The sequence below is a fragment of the Ascaphus truei genome, chromosome 13, assembly GCF_040206685.1.
Source record: "Ascaphus truei isolate aAscTru1 chromosome 13, aAscTru1.hap1, whole genome shotgun sequence".
Taxonomy (NCBI): Eukaryota; Metazoa; Chordata; class Amphibia; order Anura; family Ascaphidae; genus Ascaphus; species Ascaphus truei.
In genome coordinates, this window is record NC_134495.1 from 25,995,146 (window position 1) to 26,020,843 (window position 25,698).

General features: G+C 41.1%; 1 protein-coding gene across 2 annotated transcripts; it reads left to right on the forward strand.

The window, feature by feature from the left end:
* Positions 1-3,826: 3,826 nt before the first annotated feature.
* On the forward strand, positions 3,827-22,609 carry LOC142465080 (dehydrogenase/reductase SDR family member 4-like). Of its 2 annotated transcripts, XM_075568987.1 has the most exons (8): positions 3,827-4,014; positions 6,431-6,608; positions 11,077-11,178; positions 12,520-12,590; positions 18,496-18,547; positions 20,545-20,679; positions 20,764-20,819; positions 21,957-22,609. In XM_075568987.1, exons 1-8 carry the CDS (start codon positions 3,890-3,892, stop codon positions 22,069-22,071), a joined length of 834 nt encoding a protein of 277 aa, XP_075425102.1. In that variant the 5' UTR covers positions 3,827-3,889; the 3' UTR covers positions 22,072-22,609. The 2 variants fall into 2 exon arrangements, with proteins under 2 accessions (XP_075425102.1, XP_075425103.1); XM_075568988.1 differs by lacking the exon at positions 11,077-11,178.
* The last annotated feature ends 3,089 nt before the right edge of the window (positions 22,610-25,698 follow it).

Sequence of the window (25,698 nt, forward strand, 5' to 3'; positions counted from 1 at the left end):
ACAAGACAATTTATTGATTAAAAATTATATTAAGCAAAAAAGTAATTAATTAAAAGATGCGACAAAAGCAATAAAAACAAATTAAAAAATGCAAATGTGTCTTGTGCCTATGAATAAGCAACAGCAAATTGCATGCCCCAATGGATGAAAAATAGTGGTCATGTGATTTCAACATACAATACATTTCTTTTTAATGTGAAGTGCCGTGTGGAATATATATACTCTTTTATAAATAGACTGTCATTAATCCGTCTACATCGTGATTTAGATGGATACATAGTAATCAATACTGTAACAATATTGGATAAAATTGTAACTCAATTACAATTCATTTAGACAAATCCAAAACACTTTGACTAAAGTGAACGAGACCGAGAAAGCTCTTATTTTTTATTTTTTATAAGTCTTGTAATGCCTCAGATAAAAGTTATTTGAACAAATCTGAAACACTAACTACAGTGAATACGAGAGTGAAGGCTCTATTTGATAAAAGTCTTATAATGCCTCAGATATAGATTGTCCAGACAAATCTGAAATACTTTGTTTAGACAAATATAAAATACCTTAACTAAAGTGTATAGGACAGAGAAAGCTCTTATTTGATATAGATATATCTTCCGGAGATGTATATTAATTTATTCAGGCAATATTTTATGATTTATAGGAATACGAATAAAAATAAATCCCAATAGAAAGTTCCTAATAATATTTTTGGATCGTTTTAAGTGGAAAAATATATATAGAAAATGAGCAATAATATCTTGTTTTTGGAAGACAGATAATACTTATTTAAGAAAATGGTTAATGTTCTATTCTACATTCATTCCATCAGGGAACCTTGTTTTTAATGTAAATATCCAGAAGGACTCTCTACAATCTAATGTTTTTACAGTGTTACCCCCTCTTTCTTTTTTGATTATCTTCTCAATGCCCACAAATGAAAAGCTGTTAATGCCCCCTTGCCCACATTCCGAAAAATGTTTGGACACAGGGTGCTCCATATCTTTTTTACGTATCAACCTACAATGTTCTTGCATCCTTATTTTTAATGCCCTCGTGGTCCTGCCGACATATCTCTTCCCACAGCCACAGGTGATGAGATACACTACAAAGGTAGTATTACAATTGATAAAATTGTGTATAGTGTGACGTTTGTGTGGACTGTGGGAGAAGACATGCCGGGGCGGGTTTCATGAATTGACACATGTTGCAATGATTGCATCTAAAGGATCCTTTGGTCACAAAATGATCTGAGCTTTTGACTGGTGTTGATACTACACTGGGGGATAGAAATGTAGCCAATGTCTTGGCTCTTCTATACACGAATTTAGGACCCTTATCTGTATATTCCCGAAGAATTGGATCCATCCTTAATAGTTCCCAATGCTTATTCACAATTCTGTTTACTTGACTGCTTGATTTACTATATTGTGAAATAAACAAAGTACAGATCCTGCTGTGTCTTCTGCCAGAGCTCAAGACATGGTCAGCTCCAGAGATCTGTGTTCTCTTGGTCAGTCTCTCCTGGGAGACTCAAGAACCCCTGCTCTGTCTCCAAAGGTCAGCTCACAAGTGAGCTAAGGAGTCACTTCCTGTCTCAACAGACAGGCTTTTGTAAGCAATCTAAATCAGGCAGGTGGTGTTTATTAATTGACTACCAGCAGTTAACCACCACACTGCTATATTAAAGGCACATTACTTGAACAGGGATTACTCCCCTGTTACATACACTTACTCAAAAGGCCCGTGAAAAGTATGAAACTGACATTGCCGCACACCGCGACAAGTTACAGAAGGCCTGGGAAAATAATGAACTTGAAATGTGTAATGTCACAAATATTAGCGATCAAGAAATACAGATTAAGCAAGCTATAGCGCAACTAAGGTCATGCTATAGAATTTACTCAATGCTATCACGGGCCTATCTCTCCTACCTGGCAAAAACAAATACTGAAGATACCCGGAACGTGATGACGTAGTGCAGAACGCTATCATGGAAGCAGAAGATCAGAGAAAAGACCTTTGCTGGAGACCGCATCACAGCGCTCCAGCGCATCCAGGCATTCATCAAGGTCAGGAAAATCAACGTGATCTAACACGTCTAGCGCAAGCACAAACGCTACCAAGGCGCGAGCCACCGCAGAGGCCACAAGTGTTAGGGCCGAGTATGGTCGGATAGAGGCAGCCATGAGGTTAGAAAGAGCATGCATAGAAGAGGAGGAACAGAGGGCTGCTGCCACAGCCACCATGCGTAGGAAGGCCGAGTTGGACACGGACTTAAAAGCCTTAAGTAAGGAAGAGGACGCCGATGCCGTTGCAGCCCAAGCCAAAATCTTAGAAGCAGCCGCCCGACAGGATGGCAGGGAGTGATCGCACAGTCAGCTTCAGAGGATCCAGCCCAATACACTAAAGCCTATGTGAGGAGCCTTCCCAGCGTGAACACCAGCGCACCATCTCTACGTGATGAGGAGGATATCACAGATGCCGAAGCCTTGCAAAGTCCATGTGGAGAAGATGCTGTTTCTTCAAAGGCATACACTACCTGGAATAGCTGCAGCCACAACAGTGATCCACACGCCTGCACGCATACGGATGCACTACAACAGGTTCACAATCCAGGTATGCCCACATGGAGAAACACAGCTCCCTGCACTAACCAGCAGTCATCGCATATCCACACCAAGGAAGAGGCAACTGCAAAGTCGCTCTCGGCAAAACCATTGCACCAAGCACACACTCTGCACTATCGACCCCACTTGACCTCACAATCCAACGCTGTAAATGTAGGCAGCGAACAGAGCAACATAACAGAACACGACAACCCACACCCTCCGCAAGACCAACATACTGATGCATCAGGCCTAACAGACATGCGCAAGTTCATGATACGGTGTGATATGGTACAAACAGGACTTATCAACTTCGCTGACCGTCCTGAGAAATACAGAATATGGAAGTCCACATTCAAGGATGCAATCAAGAGTCTGAGCTTCTCTGTGAGGGAAGAACTTAGCCTGCTAACCAAATGGTTGGGGAAAGAATCTGCAGAGCATGCAAAGTGGCTCAGGGCAGCAAACGTAAACCGCCCCCAAGTAGGTCTTGACTTAGTATGGGAAAGGCTAGAGGAGTGCTATGGTATCCCAGAGGTAATCGAAGATGCACTGTTCAAGAGAGTCGACAATTTCCCCAGAATCACGGTCAAAGACTATTCGAAGTTACGTGAGCTTGAATATCTGCTACAGGAATTGGAGCAGATCAATCAGACTGCCAGCACTCCTCAGCCTTGCTGCTGCAACAATATTGCAACCCCTTATGGGTTTCTTGGCTTCAGCCAGTTGTCTTGGCAACCCCCTACCTTTGCCTTTGCAACTTCACTTACCGTTACTCAGTCGGCTTCAGTGACTCGTCGCATGCAACGTGGTGTCAAATGACGCTGCGGGGACACGTGACATCACATGGCCCGCGGCATCATTTGATGCTTCTGAATAGGTAAGGGGGCGCGATCAGTGGGGGAGAGCAGGCAAGGCAAAAAAAATGCGTACAGCTGCTGTAGACCACTGTGGGTGAATGACAATATGTACAGTACTTGAACCCTCTGGCCATTTTTCTCAATAAACAAAACAATTACAAAACCCTTTAAAATTATGAATGTGTGAATGGAGCATACTGTTACTTAATGAGTTGGTAGAAGCAAAACTGTCAGACGTGAATTGTTTGTTATCTCAGGAGTTAAACTAGTGACTGAAACACCTGCACAATGAAGACATTTGTATAAGCAAATTAACATGACGCACCCAGTTGATATTGGTTGGGAAACACACACAGTCTGATACAGTGATTTCCAAGCTCTTCTTGTCTTCGTTACTCTTAACTTTCTCCAAAGACAAGGATGTTTTGTAAGAAAATTATGCTGCTGCTTTGGCCATGTAACTATCGAGTTTCTCAAATGTTTAGCAGTGAGAGTAAGAAGGTCCTGGATCAACAAGTGGCTTTGGTGATAGGGTCAACTCATGGGTAAGTTAGAGGCTGTTTATTCTTAATTACAGTAACTGTAATCTATATAAAATAATCTTACAATGCTTACTCTCTATTTGCAACACATTCACTGTGTTAGTGACTGACACAGGAAATCTAAAAAGTTGTGTGAACAGGAGATCTCAAACGTGTGTTTACAATAATAGCTATGAAAAATGGTAATATTGATTTTAGAAGGTATCTTTTCAGAGATGTTCAAACCTGTGTCAATTTGCATAGTAATTTTATTGATAAGCACACAATACAGTACTATGTCATTACTTGGCCATTCCAGGGACTTAGAAGTTCCTTTTACTGGTACAGTAAATTGTCATGATTTTATTTTGGGAAATTTGAAACATTATCTACCAAGGATTGAATTTTCTGCAATTCTAAATGCAGTAATTCTTTAGCCAAAGAGAAACACTGTCAAGCAAAATCAACGTTTATTATGAAGAACTAATATCTAATACTACCCAGAAATTTAGAATTACATTTTTTTTAACCTTGATACTGTCACGGTTGTGCTCGCCACAAACCGGGGCTGGACCGCGTGGCTGAGGCTGAGGCTGGGTTGTGAAATCACCGACCTTAGACCGCGCAGACTGGTCCGGAGTGCGAAGTTCATAGTGAAACAGGCCGGGTTCAGGATTGGAGAGGACAGCGTAATCGTTGGACAAGCCAAAGTCAGGATAGGAGATATCCAGGTAGTTGTAGTCCAAGTAGGGAGTCGGCAACAGGTAATCAAGCAGGTCCTCCTAATTCAGCGTAATCGCTGCAGGTCGGGAACGGCGTTTGCGCGAGTGGCGTCCACGTCCCATGGCGCCGGTCTAAGAGAGGGAAGGCAGACCGGGGTGGGGACACCGCCAGGCATCACCGGTAAACCAGTGCTTCAGTGCAAGAGTTCAAGCTGGCCTCTGCAAAGGGAGAAAGAGCAGCAGCCCACGGGGGCCAAACAGCAACCTCTGCTAAGGGTAGAAGCAGCAGGTTGCAGGGAAAGCAGGGACTAATGCTGGAACACATCCACAGGATTAGTCACAGGAAAAATAACCAAGGGCTTGTGGCCTAACACAGGAACGTGCAAGAAGGATTATGCTCAGCAGAGAGGGATTGTGGGGAATGCAGTATTTAAAGGCCAGCGGGCCGATCCCCGGAGGAGGGTGTGAGGGCACTGCTCCAATGACTGAGTACAAGGCTAGGTTGCAGTGATAGCCCACACAGCTGCTGTTGATTGCAAAGAGGGAATTAGTGAGAACAGCACCCTGCAAGGCTACGAGAAAAGCCAGGAGTGGATTTCTGACAGATACTGATGTGAACATAACTGATACTGTAACACACATTATGTTTCAATGAACTTTTGGTGTTAATTAATGCACATTTTACCAGCAATCCTCACATTGGTTATAGAATAAACTATAACCAATGAGCCCAGTATATTTTTTACTGGATGGTTTTGACATATATATTCTGGATCACCGATAGACCTGTTCAACCAGTCACTGTTAACTGGAGTGACTTCTAAAGGCTTGCTAGGAACAGTGCTTAAAGGGAAATCTAAATTCATCATCAGAACACATAAATAATGTATATTTTGTGTTTCATTTCCATGGCACATAATTTAGCATACAGTTCCTCCTGTATTTATGAGAGACTTAGAAAGGTTATAGTGTTAATTCAGCGCAACTGACAATAAAGTGCCATGTACTTGAATAGAACATTCCGTTGGGTAGTGCCGAAACGGCACTGTTGCACTTTATTGAGTAAGACCAATAGTCTGTTGAGAGAAAGTATAACCCAGAGTGAGTCTTAGATTTTATATATTTTTTTAGATCAAGGTTGAACATCTTTTTAGAAAGGAAAGGTATACAGGGATATACCAAAGAAATAAATATGGGAAGGATGTTGATCCAGGGAATAATATGATTGCAAATTCTTGGAGTCAGGAAGGAATTTATTTGTCCCCTTATGAGATATCATTGGATGATATGAGATATTAGATGATATGTCACTTGAAATTTTGTTTGCCTTCCTCTGGATCAACATACTGTAAGTACGGATATAGGATAAAATATCTGTCATCTAAATTCAACATAGGTTGAACATGATGGACGTATGTCTTTTTTCAACTTCATCTACTATATACTATGGACTATATCACTAACCATTGAAAGACCTAGTATAACAATTTTAAGCTATTTTATATACATTTAGGGGAGGGGTACATCAACTATCACCAGATAAACATGTGTGGAGTCTAAAGAACAATGAAAGTAATGAGAGGAACAGATAGATGAATCTGAAACTAAAGTGTATATACTTAATTAGAATATCCCTGTAGTTGGGAATATTAATTATTGCATTCCATGAAGTGGCTCAACATACAGTAATTCTGATTGTCCCTTGCTGCTTGGTTTAGGATTGGTCTGGCTGTAGCACGGCGCCTGGCACAGGATGGAGCTACAGTGCTTTTGAACAGCCGAAAACAGGAGAATGTGGACAGAGCTGTGAGGGAGCTGACGGAGGAGGGACTTAATGTCTCTGGAACCACATGTCATGTGGGGAAAGCAGAGGACCGAGAGAAACTAGTGGAAACGGTAAGAGAATGGGAGGAGAGAATAAAAAGACAGAACAGAAAGAAAGTTGAGTGATGTATTATGAGTAAATTAGACATTATGGAAGAATCAGAGATCCTTTGACTGAGGTGAAGGCAAAAATTACATTTAGAAGGAAAATTTCCCAACTAAGCAGAAAAAGGCAAAAAGAAGAGAGTCAGGGATATTGATTGGTTTGAAAGATACAGTAACAGGTGATATAATGCAGTAATATATAAATGCAAAGTGTGGGATATTTTTAATTAAAGACATCCAACACCCTTTTTAAATTATCAACTCAATCAATCAAAAGGTTCTTTGATGCTTGTGGAAATATATTAAATAAAATCTAAAATACGTAAAATTATTGAATGTGTGATGGTGCTCATCTCCGATCAGGAAGCAGACCTGCAGGGCTGAGGTAGGATGCAAATGAACCGACCAGAGCCCAGGGACAGAGCTCTATAAGAGTATCCGTAGTCGGTAAGCAGGCAGGAGGTCAGGGCTGGCGGCAGTGGTGTAAAGCCCATGCAACAGACAAAGGGTACAGGGCAGGTGGATGGGAGCGAGGTCAGGGTCATGGACCAGGGTCAACAACAGGGATCCCAAATGAACAGGCTAGCCTCTGGAACAGGGAAGCCACAGGGATGGCTATCAAACAAGAAAGGCTCAGCAACAAGCTAGGCACAGCAATAGGCTAGGCTCAGGAAAAGGCTAGGCTCATGAACAATGAAGGCTCAGCTACTAGAACCCAAGGTGGCAGGCACAGGGAAGGCTCACAAACAAGGAAGGCTCAGTAGCTAGAATCCATGGTGGCCAGGAACACAGGGATACATATACAATGCTCAGGCAGGGGCTTGAAGTCACTGGCTGTTATTTACAGTAAGCCCTTGAACAGCTGCAGCCAATATAGCAGGCTGCCAGTAATCAAAATGTCCACAGCAGCCAGGTAAGGGTGGGTTCCAGCCAAAGCCTGGACTGGAACCCTTACAGTATTCACCCCTTTAGGAGAGACCTCCGGGCGATCAGAACCTGGCTCACTCTGTGATCTTGGTGACTTTGAATTGTTTCGGAAATGTCTTGGACAGGTACAAGACTTGATGAAACCCTGTTTATTGAGTATCCTCTCTGGGGCACAAAGCAGCAGTACTGCTTGTCTTGATATAAATAATGCATCATAAGATGACTCAGGCACAGATACAATCCTCTTGTTGAGGTCCAGTCTAGTTAGACATAGCAACTTATCTGTGACAGTTGAGGTGATGAAGTATCTTTCTGCTTTGGGACTAGCCATCAGCAGGAGGCTAGAACCCCCGGGCAGGTATGCTTGGAAATGCATCAATACAGAGGCTAGGGAATCCATGGGCAGTAAACTTGACTTTGATGTGGGAGCCTTTGAATCTGCCATAGATACATCAGGCTCTGGAAAATGATCAATGTGCAGGAAACTTGTCTCTACCGTGGGGCACCCAGAATCTGTCGAGGAAGCACAAGTCACTGAAGGGCAATCAGATAGAAGTACACCCCTCCTCACAGCGAGAGTACAGGAAATAGAAACGGGTAAATCAAGCTCTGCAGGGAAGTCCAAGGGGGTGCATTTGTCTTTGAAGGGGACGCCATGAAATCAGGACGGACATATCAGGCGCAGGGATCAGTAAGCAGTAAATCTGTCTTAAAAGCAGGAGCCCTCGAATCAGTAAGGACATCAGGAACTACAGGAAAATTATTGAGAGGTAAACCTGACCTTGAAGCAGGAGTCTTTGAGTCAGTAAGGGGTACCTCAAACCCTGCGGAAGAATCAGCAAGACTTAAACTTGCCTTTGGAGTTTGAGTCCAAGACTCATGAAGGGTTACATAAGGTACTGTTGAGAAACAAGTGAGGGGAAAGCTATCCTTTGATGTAGGAATCTTAGAGTCAGTAATAAGTACCTCAGACGCTGCTGAAAAATCAGTGATACTTAAACTTGTCCTTGGAATGGAAGTCCCAGAGTCCTCAATGGTTATAACAGGCACTGCAGAGCAGTCAGTGAAAGATATGCTGTCTCTGAAATGATTGTCTCAGAATCAGCAGTGGTTACACTAGGTACTGAAAATGGGTCAGAGAAAGGTACGCTTGTCTCTGAAGTTGGAGTCTGGGAAACAACAATAGGTATTACAGATCCTGTGGGGAATTTTATGGCAAGACCCTTAGAAACAAAGATGGTGTTATCCAACATTGCATGGAACCCAGCAGTACTATGTACTGTATATTTAACCATGTGGGGACATTAGTGAAAGGTCTGGTTGTCACTGAAGTGGGTGTCTGAGAATCCACAGTAGGTATACCAGATACTATGGGAAACTTTATGGCAAGAGCCTTAAAAACAGTCAAAGGGACCTCAGACATTGCAGGCGAATCAGAGAAAGGGAAACTTGACTTTAAAGCAGGAGTTTTAGCATTAATGATTGGTATATCAAACACTACAGGAGAGTCATAGAAATGAGAACCTGCTTTTAAATCTGAGGCCTTATAACTAGCACAGGTTACATTAGGTAATGGCAGGAGAGCCAGAAAAAGGGGAACCTGCTTTTAAATCTAAGGCCACGTCCATAGAAGGACAAGCCGTGCTGAGCCGTGCGGACGCTTCGCGCTGAGCCCCGGCATCCTCAATGAGGATGTCTTTAGAGGGGGCTCACGAGAGCGTCCGCAGGTGTGCTGACGAGTTGGATTTTTCAGCTGACAGCCAAGCTGTTTTTCAGCGCGCTGTCGGCTGAAAACATCCAATCAACGCGAAGCAGCGTCAACGTCACGGCGCCGTGACGTCGGCGCCGTGACGTTGATGTCGGTGCATCACGGGCGATTGGCCCAGCGACGTCACTGCCCCGCCTCCCACTGCCTCCCCCCGCCTCCCGATCGCGGACGCTGGCTCGCCTGCATAGACATGAAATCGCTCATGCTTGATCAGGTGAGTATCAGCGTCCGCGCGGCTCAGCGCTGCTCCACGTCCTATGGATGCAGCCTAAGGCCTTATAACTAGCATAGGTTACAGCATGTACTGCGGATGGGGTCTATATGTCAGAGATCGGTATAGACCTGTTAAAAATCTGTTTGCAAGAGGGATTGGAGAGGGTCCTGGCGTAGTTGGTGGAATGGGCCTAGTTTAAGGGGGGTTAAATAGGCCCCTCAGTGGCGGCTCTTGGGGGGTAGGTGCTTGTTCGTGCCAGACTGGGAGCCGGGTGGTTTGAGCCCAGGGGGGAGTGCGAGTGGGCGAGGTCATCTATCCATGACGTCGAGAACCTGCTCGCGCAAGGGACACAACGCCAGCGGCTCGAGGGCCGGCTGACCTTCCCCTCCCCCTCCTGGAAAAAGAGCACCCTGGCGGGGAGTGGCATTTACCCCTCTTAGTTTTATGTATAAATAGCCGCGGCCATTTTACCTCCATGTCCCGTTCCCTGTCTTTATTCCAGTGTTATGTGTGGGTATGAAGTGGGGGGAGAGGGTAACCACCTGGCAGCCTCCCTGGTCAAGCGCCCCCCCCCAGCCATGGGCTGGGGGTTCTCATGACCGGGGGGGGGGCTGGCCTTCCCCTCGCTGGCTCGCCCCATCCCAGGCCAGGCGCGGAGGCACACAGGGCCTACTTAAGGCCAGGCTGGCGGGCAGCACAGCCTCTTTGCTGCCCGCCAGACGATTGCCACCCACCCATCCCCTTAGGTAGCATAGGGCAATCATGTAGCAACCGGCGGCAAAATGTGAACAGTGCCGTTGTATTCCCTGGAATGTGGACAGATGTATTGTGTGCAATGTTAATGTATCTCTGTTTGTTGCAGTATGTAATGCTGATACTTTGCTGATAAAGAAAGGAACAAGGTTCCAAGCAGGAGGGGTCGTTGACCAGCTTTGCCTTTGTCACGGCGGCTCATGGGGGGTATGTGCTTGTTCTTGCCAGACAGGGAGCTGGGCCGTTTGAGCCCGGGGCAATCACGAGTGGGCGAGATCATCTATCCATGACGTCGAGAACCCGCTTGCGTAGGGGACACAAGGCCAGCGGCTCTAGGGCCGGCTGACACTCCCCCTCCTGGAAAAAGAGCACCTTGGTGGGGAGTGGCATTTACCTCTCTTAGTTTTATGTACGAATAAATAGCTGTGACTATTTTACCTCCATTTCCCGTTTCCTGTCTTTATTCCGGTGTTATGTGTGGGTACGAAGTGGGGGGAGAGGGGAACCGCCTGGCTGCCTCCCTGGTCAAGCATTCTTCTGCCTGACTCCAACATTGGGGACTTTATGAGATACAGATAATCTGCCTTTGCTGTACTTTTTTGCACTGTTTTTTGGACAACGAAGTCCAGTCTCTCTTATAGAGAAACAAGTTTTTGCTAATGAGTTACTGTGACTTAAACTATTTTCTAGTTGTAGATATACTGTACAGATTGTAAATGTAAATGTTTTCTAGGAAAACAAGGCTAGTCTTGAATTACTTCTTTGTTATTCAGGCTCTGAAGCGGTATGGTAAAATCAACATCCTCATCTGTAATGCAGCTGTTAACCCCAATGTGGGTCCTTTACTGGAGACTACTAAAGAAATGTGGGATAAGGTAAATATTGGCATAAATAAAATAATTACAAATATTTTTTCTTAAAGCAGTTGAGCTTAAAAAGATTTAGGAAAGTGTGTTCTTATATAATTCAAATGAAAGAATATTAGCATATATGTAGCTAATATTAGCAATACTAGTTAATCACTAGCCAAAAATGTGTGGGGGAAAAATAATTTCACTTAAAACGTGTAGCGTGGTTTAATGTCAGTTGAGTGTAATTTTGTTATGTTAATGTTATCAACATGAAATTACATTTGACATGTACCTGTATAGTTCAAAGAAATGATGACAAAGGGAAGCTATTAAGATTTGCTTTCTTTATGTATAGATTAACAATTATTTGAGTTTAAGTGTTATGCCTATATTTTAAGAACTTGCATTAATTATGTAATTAGATTATTGCAATGCTAAACTAACACATATGCAATAATTCTATCATTTCTTTGGCTGCATCTACAGTACATCGATACAATAGGACTTCATGAAACATATTCTTTTTATTTTAGTCCAGGTTACAGGGTCGATTAAGTGGTACTTATATTTCTCACCTACATGGAAAATTAACATGTTACAGTGTATAATTATAGTGCTTCTTTATACTTTCAGTTTTCCAACGCTCCTTAAAAGGAGATTCAAAACACAAACCTTTGTTAGGATCACCATTTGATTTTTGTTTGTTCCCCTTTACCACCCTTGAATAATAGGGGAGGAATACTTTTTTATGTCTTAATACAGTATGTATGAGACCTACAGTGTACAAGGCAAAAATGGAACTTAAGTGGGTGGGCTACTGTATAAGGATATAAAGGGTACTAAACAATGGTGTACAGAGTACTGTAATTTACTAACCCACTCAATAAAAGAAACTAATGAACCCTATGGCAACTCTAAAGTTACTCCTCAAGTGGGATGGCTGATCTTCATCAGCATTTCATATTTTCCAAATGTGCTTACAGTACATCCTGGTCACAGTGAGAAACCAAAACTCAGGCACACAGAGAGCATGTAAATTACTGCATCACAAAGACAACATATAAAGAACCTTCATCAGCGAGTTCCCTGATTGATTCCATGATAAAGGTTCTTTGTTGTTGAAACGTTGGCTTTATAATACAGTACTGTAATTACATACTAGCAAATTCATACTACAGTAGGTGTGCTAATCTTTACCATATACAGTACCTAATATGCTTATTCCAAAATACAATTACCACATACTTTGCTCTTTCCACACTTCATGTTCTTCAGGTAAGGCTGTTTTACTGAATTGGTTTTTGCATTTCACTGATTGAACGCTGCTTAATGATTCTGGTCAATTTGCATTTCACTTCATTTCAGGTTTTTGGAGTGAATGTTATATCCCATTTTCTGATGGTCAAACTGGTTGTTCCACATATGCAGAAAGAAGGGTAAGAGATGGCACACAATAGTAGTTGCTCGACAAAAATAATGCACCAATAATAATAATAAAATAATAAACCAGGGGTTACTGCCAGGAGGAGGGCAGACATATTAGCCAAACCAGACAGGGCTACATGTGTCTTTTGTTCATTCATTTACTCTGAAGCAGAATTGTACACGAGTAATACACAACATTTTACATGTATGTATTTTCGCTGTGTAGTTTGTATCTAGGACAAAGCTATAAATGAGATAGCTCATTGTATTTTTTCTTATAAAACAAATACAATTTTAAACTACTATACTTTGTTAGGAAACTCATTTGTTTCTTTATTGTTTTTACTTTTATGCTTCCTTTAAGTCAACAAAATGATAAAAGTATTTGAATTAAATGCTAACATTTTATTATTATTATTATTATTTTTAATAATAATAATAATAATAATCATAACTTTATTTCATGGAGCGCTTTTCTTCCAATGGGCCTCAAAATGCTTCTCAATTACAGTATAGTGTGTAGTACACAGCACATAGGAATTTTACAGACAGTCTGTAATACATATTATAGGCTAAAGCTCTCTGATTGGTAAAAATTCAGGGCATTATCCAATCAGTAATGCCCTGAATTTTTGCAGTTTACAATGTGTTTATTTCCAATGTGTTTATTTCCAGCCAATCAGCTTTCCGAAAAGCTCTGAGACAGGGCAGGGTATTGGTCAGGAAGTAGCAGCCAGGCAGTGGCTTACAGATTCAGTTGAATTGGGGAGGGAGAGAGAGTGTGTGTGTGTCTGCAAAGTAAGTAAGTGGCTATCTGCAGTTTGTTTGTGGCTGCAGTTTCTGTCTGTCATGTGTGTGTGTGTGTGTGGCAGCAGCCGCAGCAGCAGTGTTTATGGGTGTAGCAGCATAAGTGTTTGTGTGTGTATGTGTGTGGTGGGCTGTTGTGTTGTATGTGTGTGTAGCAGCAGCAGAGTTTTTGTGTAGCAGCAGTTTGTGTGTGTGTTAGGCTGCTGTGTTGTGTGCAGAGCTGCTGTGCTGAGTGTAACGGTGCTGTGTTGTGTGTTGAGCTGCTGTGTGTGTGTGTTGAGCTGCTGTGTGTGTGTGTGTAGAGCTTCTGTGTGCGTGTGTGTATATAGAGCTGCAGTGTGTATGTGTGTGTGTATAGAGCTCCAGTGTGTGTGTGTGTGTGTGTGTGTGTGTGTGTGTGTGTGTGTGTGTGTGTGTGTGTGTGTGTGTGTGGAGCTGCAGTGTGTGTGTGTGTGTGTGCAGAGCTGCAGTGTGTGTGTGTGTGTGTGTGTACGAGTAGAGCTGCAGTGTGTGTGTGTGTGTAGAGCGGCAGTGTTTGTGTGTTTGTGTGTGTGTGCAGAGCTGCAATATGTGTGTGTATATATAGAGCTACAATGTGTGTGTGTATAGAGCTGAAGTGTGTGTGTGTGTGGAGCTTGGAGCTGCAGTGTGTTTGTGTGCGCATGTGTAAAGCTGCAGAGTGTGTGTGTGTGTGTGTAAGTGTATGTGTAAGTGTAAAGCTGCAGAGTGTGTGTGTGTGTAGAGCTGCAGTGTGTGTGTGTAGAGCTGCGGTGTGTGTGTGTAGAGCTGCGGTGTGTGTACACAGAGGGGGCGGCAGTGTGTGGATATAGATAGCTGCAGTGTAAGCGTATATAGAGGTGGTTTCATGTATTTACCATTTTATTTTAATAAAAAATATCTATATAACTATACAAAAGTGTCCATTACTGTATTTATGAAAAAAGCCTACATTTAGCCTATAATACAGGCATACCCCGGTTTAAGGACACTCACTTTAAGTACACTCGCGAGAAAGTACATATCGCTCAATAGGCAAATGGCAGCTCACGCATGCGCCTGTCAGCACTTCCTGAACAGCAATACCGGCTCCCTACCTGCACCGAAGTTGTGCGCAAGCGGGGAGACTATAGAGCCTGTTACACATGTGTTAGTTACATCAGTAACTAACACGTATATGACGATTGCAGTACAGTACATGCATCGATAAGTGGGAAAAAGGGAGTGCTTCACTTTAAGTACATTTTCACTTTACATACATGCTCCGGTCCCATTGCGTATGTTAATGCGGGGTATGCCTGTAGTAATAATCCCGTCAGAACAGGGCATTACAGCCAATAATAGCCTGGCTTGGTTAAAGTCCCTCGTATTCGCCTCGGGCCTTCAAATCTTCCAGCCAGGGCATTATTGGCCAGTAATGCCCTGTTCTGACGGGATTATGACTTAAATAATGTACAAAATAAAGGAACAAAAAACCCTTCCACTGAACCTCAGTGGTTTGGACCAATCAAAACAGTTTGAGACTAAGCAACCTTTTATTCTTGCTATGAAGGGAATGCAGTCTTCACTGTGTGCTCTGTATAAAACTTGTGCATAAAGTGAATGTGTTTTAGGAATCTTTTATCCTTACACAGTCTATAAAAGAGTGTCTAAGGATAAAAGTTTCCCCTAAAAAACAACTTTATTTGAAATGTAATTTTTTGCACATCCAATTCTAACTACATACATTTTAATTTGGCACAAATTGCATTTGTATTTATCATACTTATTAGTAGAGTGAATTTGTTTTGGGAAACTTTTATCCTTCGACACATTTATAAGAGAGAACGGGGTAGAGGTTTCCTCAAACAATGTCTTTATTTGAAACATGGCTTTTGAGCACTTCCAAAAGTAATTGCAAATGTATTACAGTTAGGATTTTTTTTTTATCCTAGGACACATTTCTAAGAAAGAATAGAGTGTCTGAGGAAAAAGTTTCCACAAAGTCTTTATTTGAAACATGGATTTTTTTGCACTTCCAGTAGTAATTGCATATATTTGGCACAATGAATTATTTATACAGAGTTGTGATTTTTTTTTTTTTAGAAACTTTATCGTTACACATTCTATAATAAAATACCAAACATCTTTCATCTTTCCAATTCCATCTTTTAAAAATTATTGCTTTAACTGTATAAACTTTCATGCAACTCTTTTCTTCAGCCCAAATACTATTCACTAGACTAAAGACGCATACGTTTGGGCTATTAGTTCTTGGTATGCAAAAAAGCTAACTCCACAATTATCTTCATTAACTGTTAAGGGGTTGGTTTTACATAAATTTTTTTTAGGAAATGTCCTTCCATTATCACTCGGATAACTCTTTTTCTGCTCTTCTACAGTACATGGAGGCTTTCTTCACGGTACTTCTTAAGCTTTGAAATTCAAATAAAGAGATTGTCTTGATTGATAGAAGCCACTTGCTTTATTGAAATGTTCACGAATTTGTCCACAAAATTCACAGATTTTGAAAAACCTCTCCCCGCTTTGGAGTTGCATTCATTAGCATCCGTTCAAAGATTGCAGAAAAACTGAAGTTTCCAGTCCATTCTTCTAAATAGTTCAATGTACAGTAGTCTGGAAGAAAAATTCAACCATTTGAAGAACATCCCGGAAATCTGTTGACCTTTAGCTTTACCCATTGTGGACACCTTCATGTCCACAAACTTTGCTTCTTTACGTTCTGTCAGCTGGTTTTTCATATCAGTCAAGAACGAGACCATTTCCATTAATTAAACATTTTACCCTTCAATTTTTAAGAGAGTGTCATTAAAACATTTTCAGTGCATTCATTGAAAACTGGAACCATAGTTCAGATGTTGGGTCTTCACAACATTTACGAATAGAAACTGGACATGTGTTTTCAGAGAGAAAATATTACTGTAGACATGGATAAACATCAATTATTCCTTTGATAGTTTTTAATAGTGCCATCCAATGCATACTGCTGTGTCCGAGCAGTTGTTTGTACCCGGTTTAATCAAACAGACAACATTATTTCCGTCTCTCCACTCAGACAGTATAAATATAAAAATACTTGTATATCTTCACAACCATTGCCTCGATGTCATAAAGGAGCTGACCAACTGCTGTTTGACCGACATTGTGACTGACGTGTGCAGCACAACCTATTCCTCACAGCAGTGCCAATATTATCTTTCAATAGTTTCAACACATTATTTTGGGCTCTCTGCTTTGATCCGCCCATCACACTATTTGTGTTGTCTGAACAAAAGGTAATAAGTTTATTCGTTACATTATTCCGAACAGAAACTTCTTGTAAATGATTGGCAATTAATTTGTCGGTTTCTCCTGAAAGATCTTTAACTTCAAAGAGCTTTATTTGAGTGCCTTGGCATGACCTAAAATATTTAACTAGGACAGGAACCAATTTGGCATTCTTTTGATTTGAATGTGTCTATTAATAAGGATATAAAATTTAACTCACACAAATCATCTTCAATTTATTCTTCTACAATCGGAGAACATGACTTTCGTAAGTTGAGATGTGCAGTGTGTAGACCTAAAGCTGTGGTTGTGCGTGTGAAACGCATGTGTAATTTCTTTGGCCACTAAAATAATATATACATTTTCCCATTTCCTGTTTCTTTAAAAAAGACATACTGTTTGGCTTGAGCTGGCTTCATTCAGAGCTTTCTGGTGCTTGTTGGATTTGATGTGATCGTTAATATCAGAACGACCGCCATGGACAACCGAAAATGTAATTTCGTAAAGAGTACATTGCACTTCATGTTCATTTTCAAGTCTTATTTTCTTAACAAAATTGAACTTTTCTTAAAATTGTTATTTAATTTACACTTCCTGTGAGTTGCCAAGATGATCTTCGAGGCATACTGTTATTACTTTAGTTAAAAGATGTCAAGTGCACTGCTCAAATATGTTCAATATAATGTGTACAAATCATAGAAATATTCTATGTTAGCACACACTGTCAAAAACCTACCCGGGCCCTATAACAAAAGTATATATGACTTACCTCCTATGAGGAATCCGAGATCGTTGGTGTTTTGGTTGATTCTTTTTCTGTATCCTCTTTTAATCGTGTTCAAGACAAGTGTGGCAATGTTACAGCGACACAGCAAATCTCTCACCGGCTTGTGTCCAAATGCATAAAGCTCTCTTTTGAAAAAAATAAGTTGTTGAGTCACAGCCTCTATCTCTGGCAAAAAACTGCTCTTGGACAGTAAACACTGCACTGGCGTGCATTGTCCTCCCGGCACCTCCCCCAGTCATCTCCATGCACTTCCCGCCACGCCTGCGAGCATCTGTGACAGTGAGAAAAGCAGTTTGATATAATGACCGGCAATTTTGGAGTGGCAATTTCAAAATCAGTATAAATTAAACTAAGGCTAATTGGGCCAATTATACATTTTAAATAGCCTTTTGAGACACTAGGACAAGCGCTCTAAAAATGGTAATGTCCTGGTCAAAACGGTACATCTGGTCACCTTACGATAACCCTGTCCTACAGCAATGTATGCTCCCCAGTTAGCCAAGGTCATGATACTGAAAATGGGATAATATCACTTGTTGCTTGCTCCAAAAATCAATCCACACCTTATTCTTTGCTAAATAAAAGTTAATATACAGTCATTCCATCTTAATAAAAGATTTTTTATGATTAAATTCAAATGTTCTCCTCAAATCAAAACGTGAGCACTTTTAGAACCAAAACAGACAAATTGCACATTAAACATATCTAATATCAACAAAACTGCTCTTTCTTATTTCCATTGTTCATTACTTTGGCTTTCTTTACAGCCCCTATATTTGAAACAGACTTGCCTAGCACTGAAACAAGCAAGGGTTAATGTTCGGAATATTGCCCATTATTGTAGTCTGTAATTATGTAATTATGATTATATTATATATATATTTTCTTTTCCAATCCCTGTCTAAGTCGTAGAAACCTTTGTATATCAGTATTGCTGACCTGAAGAAGAGAGGAGAACTCTCTCGAAAGCTTGTCCTATGACATAAATTGTTAGTCCAAATAAAAAAGGTATCACCTAATTCTGAAGAACCTCTTATGACTGTCTTTTCTATTTATAGAGGTGGATCTATTATTATATGTACTTCTGTTGCTGCTTTCAGACCACACCCGGTAAGTCCTACTACTGTATAAACAATATATACAGTATATGTCACACTTCTATCCCCCCGGCTAAGGAAAAGGTTCACACCAAACAGTCTCACTGCGGATTTACAGTACCTTGCTCTCAGGGTGCTGAAGGTCTGTGCAGGCTCTTGATGATAAGTAATACAAATAGAGGGCGCCAGGAACTTTTATGAACTTTATTTAACAGGTAACTGGATAAACAATAGGACTGGTTTAGAAACCTGCACTCTCAGTTCCTTACACCATGAGGTTTGCAGTAGCTCATCCTCCTTTGGAAGTCTTTTGCTCTGCTGAAGACCAGAACCAGATACCTGTGTCCAGTAATTCTCTGCAGTCCCGCCCAGGCCTCTTTCTAGCCCTGTGGTTGGGAATCACTCCCTGCTGTGGAAGAATTTCCCTTGGAATATATGTCTCTAAGGGCCCCCCTTGGAATACTTGCCCTAACACTAAAAAAAACCCAACATTATTGTTCCCCTTACAGGCTAGGTGAGCCTGGTGACCCGCCACCTCTGGTTCCTCCTGGGATCTAAGGACCAGAAGCCTTTGCAGGTCCTTATATATACTTGGATGGATATTACAACCCCACCCCTGTACTGGGCAAATGAATGTGCGCTCTTGCTTTACACAGAGCCATCCTCTACAGGGTGACTCTTCTAGCATATTCTGTCAGCAGGGCATGGCTAGACATCTGACCTTTACATTTAAACACAAAGTATGAGAATATGCAACATCTAGAGCCTGTTAAAGGAATTAACCCCTTAACTCCTTTACAGACCAGAACTCCTTAGGGCCACATTTTAGCATACCCCTAAGGGTTCTACATATATATAGAAATATATACACACACAAATATATGTCTACCATTTTACACTGACAGGTCTCATGAAAATTTTACATTGGGTTCAGAAATGCAAAAGCCATTTGTAGAATATTTGAATGCATAGTTATTGTAACAATGAGGGCCTCAGCCCCTTACTGGTTTTGTGACCACAGCAAAATATCCTCTCTCACAGTATTGAATGAATTAGACCTTGTCCCCCAGTGAACGTGAACGCGCGCGATGGCGTGCGTGGCACAAACAAAGAGTCGGCCCTCTACGGGGTCGGCCCCAGTCAGTTCGCCATCGCGCATGAACAAAGTGCGATAGCATGACCACTATTTGGAAAGACAACAAATTTGTCTTTTGGCACGGCGGCCGAGCGATGGCTACATCACGGCACCGGTTCAGCCAACGAGGACGAACCAGCCACGTGATGTCATGGGCGCGTCCCCGCCATTCCCCAGTTGCGAGTGATCTCAGGTCCTCAGATTACTTGGGGGAAGGCCATAGCCTTACATATCATGGTAAGAATTGCTGCTACAGGTAGTTATCAGTGTAGAGCAGCTGTGGTAAGCTAAAGTAGGTGATCTCGTGTGGTCATAGGAATAATATCTGGCCACACTTGTATATGCCTTAATTTGTGTCATTTAGCTTGTTTATTAAACTCGTTTATTTACACTGTCCTAAAACACTGGTCGAAACAGCTGTCTGTGGGTGGTTTTCTGGGTATGCACCTTAACCCTGGCTGTGCTCAAAGCTGTGACCATGCAGCAAGCTTAAGCCTATAGGGAACCATGTTAAAAATGGTTATTGAGGCAAAAAGTGACACTGTGTGCTCATTTGCATGTCATTTCTCAGAATCCCTTGCTGCAGTGGAAGTGCTGTATGCTGGGTGATAATGGGGAAAAGCGGGGTTGCAGACCTGCCTAAGACATGCAGATGAGCATACAGCTATATTTGCATATTTGCTTTCCTGTGGAGGGTTTTTGTCACTTTTTTTACTCACCATAACTTAACTCAGTATTATTTTTTTTTATATATATATATATATATATATATATATATATATATATTTTTTGTGGGATTTCTGAGAGCTTGCTGGGTATCTGTGTGATTTTCAAAACCTTATTCACCTTCCGTAATTTCTTTTTTTGTTATTTAGGATTATGGTCCGTATTGTGTAAGTAAGATTGCACAACTTGGCCTAACCCAGGTCCTGGCAATGGCGTTGCAGCCCATGAACATTCGAGTGAATGGACTGGCAATCGGATTAATCAACACCAGTTTCAGTGTTGTGGTATGTGTGAGGGAGCAAAATAAAAGTGAAATGAATAAGAGGATGCGGAACTTTTACTTAACGTGTCCCTTGTGTGTTTTGTAGTTGAGAAATACACCTGAGATGAAGAAAGAAGCAATGACTCATTTTGCGATATCTAGGTATGAGAACACACTTTAATGGAGTAATCTTCACCGGACCTCATAAAATCAGTGTGACAGGGTTATATATTTGGTATTCAGTTATTGGGCCTCATGCAGAGAGCATAGAATTTTCAAATTGGCGAATTTCATAAAAAGTAGCTTTTTTGGAGAGTTTTATTCTCCATATGCAGAAAAGTGCGAATTCTGCTATGTTTAACATGGATGCGTGTGGCGAGTTTGAATGGGAAAGATGCGCGCTTCAGAAATGTGTAAAAAAAAAATCGCGGCTTTTTTTCCCCCTTTGCTATAGGCGGCGAGCGCCATCTTATTGCCAACTTTTCCTGGCGCGGCAAAAATGAGAAAATCGCGCCATTTCCCTGGCGCGAACAGCCGCTACATGCCGTTCGTACCTCTCTGCATTCGGAGAGTTTTAAAAATGGCGAGATGGAGGTTCTCGCCAGCCACGAGGCGAGTTTTAGCAATAGAAAAAACAAAATGGCGCGTTTTTCGTAACTCGCCATTTTCTACCGGTTTCTGCGCGAAATTGTACAAAAAATGGCGAATTTTGAAATAACGATGCTCTCTGCATGAGGCCCATTGTATGTATTTCTCTTAAAACAAAATTATATACAATATTTTCTCATTTGTAGAACACAACATACATTTTCCAGTGGCTGGGATTTTGCTGTACATCAAAACATTGATGTATATACAGTATCAAGATACCACACATGTTGCTTTAGGTGATGGTAATACTTGCCCAGCACATGGTATATGAAATATCTTGTCTGCCCAAGGCAAAGGATCAAAAAATTGTCTGAACCTCTATCCAATATTGCTGTATCTCTTGATTTAAGTAAATAGGACACAGATACCATGTTCACTCACTGGGATATATTCTATAAACACAGTGATTGCCGATCCATACGGATAGAATATAACCCAAAGTCTGGGAATATTTCTATGAAAGCTTGTTTTATCGCAGATTCATTTAGCTGCATTTTTATTCTTTTGATACTTGGCAAAACATTTAGCAAGACATCATACTGTACTTTGGGTAAAAAACACTTAAAATGTTTCCAATGCATTTTGGACTGTTTCACACATTTCTATTCTATAAATATACTGGTATCTCTTATATGACCTTTTCTTTAGGTTTGGGGAACCAGAGGAATGCGGAGGGATTGCGTCATTTCTTTGCTCTCCAGACGCTTCTTATATCAATGGTGAAAACATTGCAGTTTCTGGCGGGTCCCGAGGGCGACTCTGAAATGTCTTTGTATGAAGACAGGACTAGATAAGTCAGTGCTTGTACTCTACTCATATTTCAAAGCTCTCTTTTCTTCTATGTCTGATTATCCACTAGGTATAAAGGTACTGTACTACTGTTGTTTCCATAATTTTCATTTAATATGGTGATTAAGTTTTAAGCAATATATGATGGGTGTAACAATGGTTGCAACAGGCAAGATGATTTATTAAAGGTGCAAGATGACGCTGGAATTGAAACAGTTTGGCGCAATCATTTTGATTACAATGTTATCCTAATGACGTTTTGGGCTAACACATAATGTTTGTAAAGTTATCCAGATGAATATCAAGTTGAAGTAAAATTGATAAAGAGCTAGTCTGGTTGAAACATAGGGGCATATCCAATACGTCATGAGTGATGATCAGTGGAAAAGGGGTACTGCTTTATGAAAGACAATAGCAGATTGCCAAATGTATTTCTGGACAAAAAGTAGAATATTTTGCTTTGTCATAATTTGTAACAGTGATAGCAAATCTACAAAATAAAAAAAATACAATACAACCACTTATTTCAGTTATCACTATTGTCTCGTGCCTCCTTTCCTCTTGAGTTTAGTCTCTTGTCCTCATATGATGTTCCCACCTCTTGCCCTTTCTGTGCCTCCTCTTATTTTCCATCTTCTCAGTGTGCTTTCTTGCAGTTTTTGGTAGTTGGCTGCCAAGAAATTGTCCTGCTTAACTCCTCATTTAGTAAATCTGGGTCAAAGTGTCCTTCACAAATATTTTATTAGGAACATACAGTACTTGACTGAATCTTGGCTTGATTAAATCTTCCGAGTTGCAGGCAACCGCTAAATACAGCCGCGCTAGAAAAAGTTGACATACAACGTCTACTGTTATTTCCTTCTGGCATCTAAACTATTTAGCAAATGTTAATTAATTCCACTCATAGAACTATTGTGACTACAACATACATTAATGGTCCCTGCTGGTGTACAGTAAAATAAATATTGAAACTGTAGTTAGGAACTTGCTTAGCTGGTTTGAACAAGAAGTGAAACTCAATGTGGAAGAAAGCCATAGTTTATAAAGTCATTGAACAGATGTAGCAGAAATGATTACACTCATTAGCGCAAGTTAATGTGCTAAATAACATGTGTGTTACCTTCTTATCCATTTTTTTCAATAGCACTACTGTTAAATAATGCACTAGCATTAAAACAAAGCATTGCCTTATTATTATCATTTTTTAATGATAATAATCAGACTGTGTCTGTAAAAATTCCCATGTGTTGTGTACCACAAACTATACTGTAATTGTGAAGCGCTTTGGGTTCACATTAGGAGAAAAGCTCTATATGAAATAAAGTTATTTTTATTATTATTACAATGCACCAACATATTCCATAGCGCTGTACAATAGGGTTGAAGAACATAAAAACACTAGGTAACAGACATAAACATATATTTTTACTGTAGGTAATGGGGGTCCTGTCCCAAGGAGTTTACAGTCTATAAGGAAGGGTAAGTGGAAACATAAGGTACAGGGGGATGATAAGTTGGGTGCGTTCCTGATAGCTGCTTATTAATTGAAGGCGGCATTTGGGAAAAGGTAAATGGGAGTATGTAGAGATAGAGCTGTGAGAGCAGGATTGTATGTGAAGATGGAAATGCTTCAATCTGAAATACTTAACCCACCCAAATAATCACGCAGCTGTAACAGCGGAGAACCGCAGAAAAAGGAACGGCAGAATTGGCTAAAGGACCTTAAGGGTTACTATATATGTTCTAGATGTAATGAGTATAAACAGAGTGACACTGGGAAAACATTTAAATCTAACATTACACAGACAGAATATAATATTGAAACTCTAATTGTAGGAGTAGTTTTATTGTGTACCTGCTAGAATGTCATTGCGGACTTCAGCATGTTGGAAAGGCAAGTAGACCAGTCAAGAGAAGGTTTGAAGAGCACATTTACAACATTAAAAGAGGTCTCACAACACATGTGTATCGAATAATTTTCGACTAGTACATGGACAAGATCCAAGATGGCTCAAATGCATAGGAAATTAGTGTCTTAAACCTCGTTGGCGAGGTCATAATAGGGTCACACAACTCTGAAGAGGGAGACCTATTGAATATACCAGCTAAAGATACTCACCTCATGGTCTCAACTTGGATTTTGACCTGGGCTCTTTCCTACATACAGTAAATAGTTCCATTATCTGTTACCAAATATATGTATTTTCCTACCATGGGCCTTTTTCCCTAAATTCATTTTTACTGTCGATACAGTACATTTTATATGTATCCTCTGTTTATTTTAGAATTAATGGCCACTTATTACCAAATCCCCAGTAATCGTTTCTTACTGTAGTTGGTCTATTCTATAGATCTTGGTAGTATTAACCATAGTATTTTGTTATGGCACTAATGTGTAACCACTTTTGGATATCGAGAGCCTTATGGTAATTATTCCCGAGATCTTTGCTATAATCTTATGATTCTCCCTTTGTTTTATTTTAATTTTAATTTGTATGTTGTTATTGGTATACAGTACATATATATATATATATATATATATATATATATGTAACACAAATATCCCCCCCCCCCCCAATCACAGATAGGGACCATGTGGGGAAATCTAGATGTATTACCAGGTGTGGTGCATTACCTGTCAGGCTCACAGGAGGCCTGAGCCTCCGCTGTTGGGAACCAGGGGTGTATCCTGGAACATACTCACAGAAACAGTGCCTCCACCTGTGCAGGATTCTAAGTGTAGAATTACCCCAATACACAGGACCTCATACACAGTAACCACATACACCAGAGTATATATATATAAACAGTTTACTGTATATGCAGAACAGAACAATAACATTAGCAGCGGTGTCACTCTGTAACACTAATAGTACGACTGCCCGGTCGCCTCGCATGGCCTTCACCCCACACCTTATTCACCGTGTACCCAGAGTCCCAAGAGTCCCCCACCCACACCAGTGTGAGACAGCGCTGCCCACTAGGTGAGGTGTACTGGTTGGTGCACATGTAGGGATGATGGTACTTGCCGGGTGTGTCCACACCCGGGCACGCAGATGGTTGGCTTTAAATCACTTTCTCCAGACGGATGATCCTATGTTGTGATCCGCCTCAGCAATGGGTGGCTCCCGCAGGGAGTGACCCGCCTTTGGACAGTCTCTGCCTCTGCTACCACAGAGGACGATCCACTGCCAACAACAGTGGCCAGGATATTCACTCTTCCTGACTGGGCCCTCACTTAAGCTGCTCTACAGGACCCTGTCCTTATCCTAGGGGCGTCCCGGCAGCCACAAGTTGAGGGTGAGTAGTGCCTAGCTGGGGCCGAGGGGGGTCTCTGGCCTAGTGCAGAGGCTACTTGCTCATCTGAGGTTGTATTGACCTAAATTGAATTTACCTAACCTGCTAAGGAACAGTTGATTGTTATTATGTCCTGATATGTAAAACCATAGAATTCAAAGATGGTGTACTTTCTTTTTCACACCACTGTAAATTTGCTGATCCCAAAATCTTCATGGCAAGGTTTTTTTTTCTATAAAAACATCCGTATTTCAGATGGACAAACTTAACCATCTTCAATAACTGTTTTTGTTTTCATTTATCT

Coding starts and splice junctions, on each gene's coding strand:
- LOC142465080 (XM_075568987.1), top strand. CDS start 3,890: ATGTTTTGTAAGAAAATTATGCTGCTGCTTTGGCCATGTAACTATCGA. Junction 6,609..11,076: donor GAGAGAAACTAGTGGAAACG/GTAAGAGAATGG, acceptor TTTGTTATTCAG/GCTCTGAAGCGGTATGGTAA. Junction 18,548..20,544: donor CTGCTTTCAGACCACACCCG/GTAAGTCCTACT, acceptor TTTGTTATTTAG/GATTATGGTCCGTATTGTGT.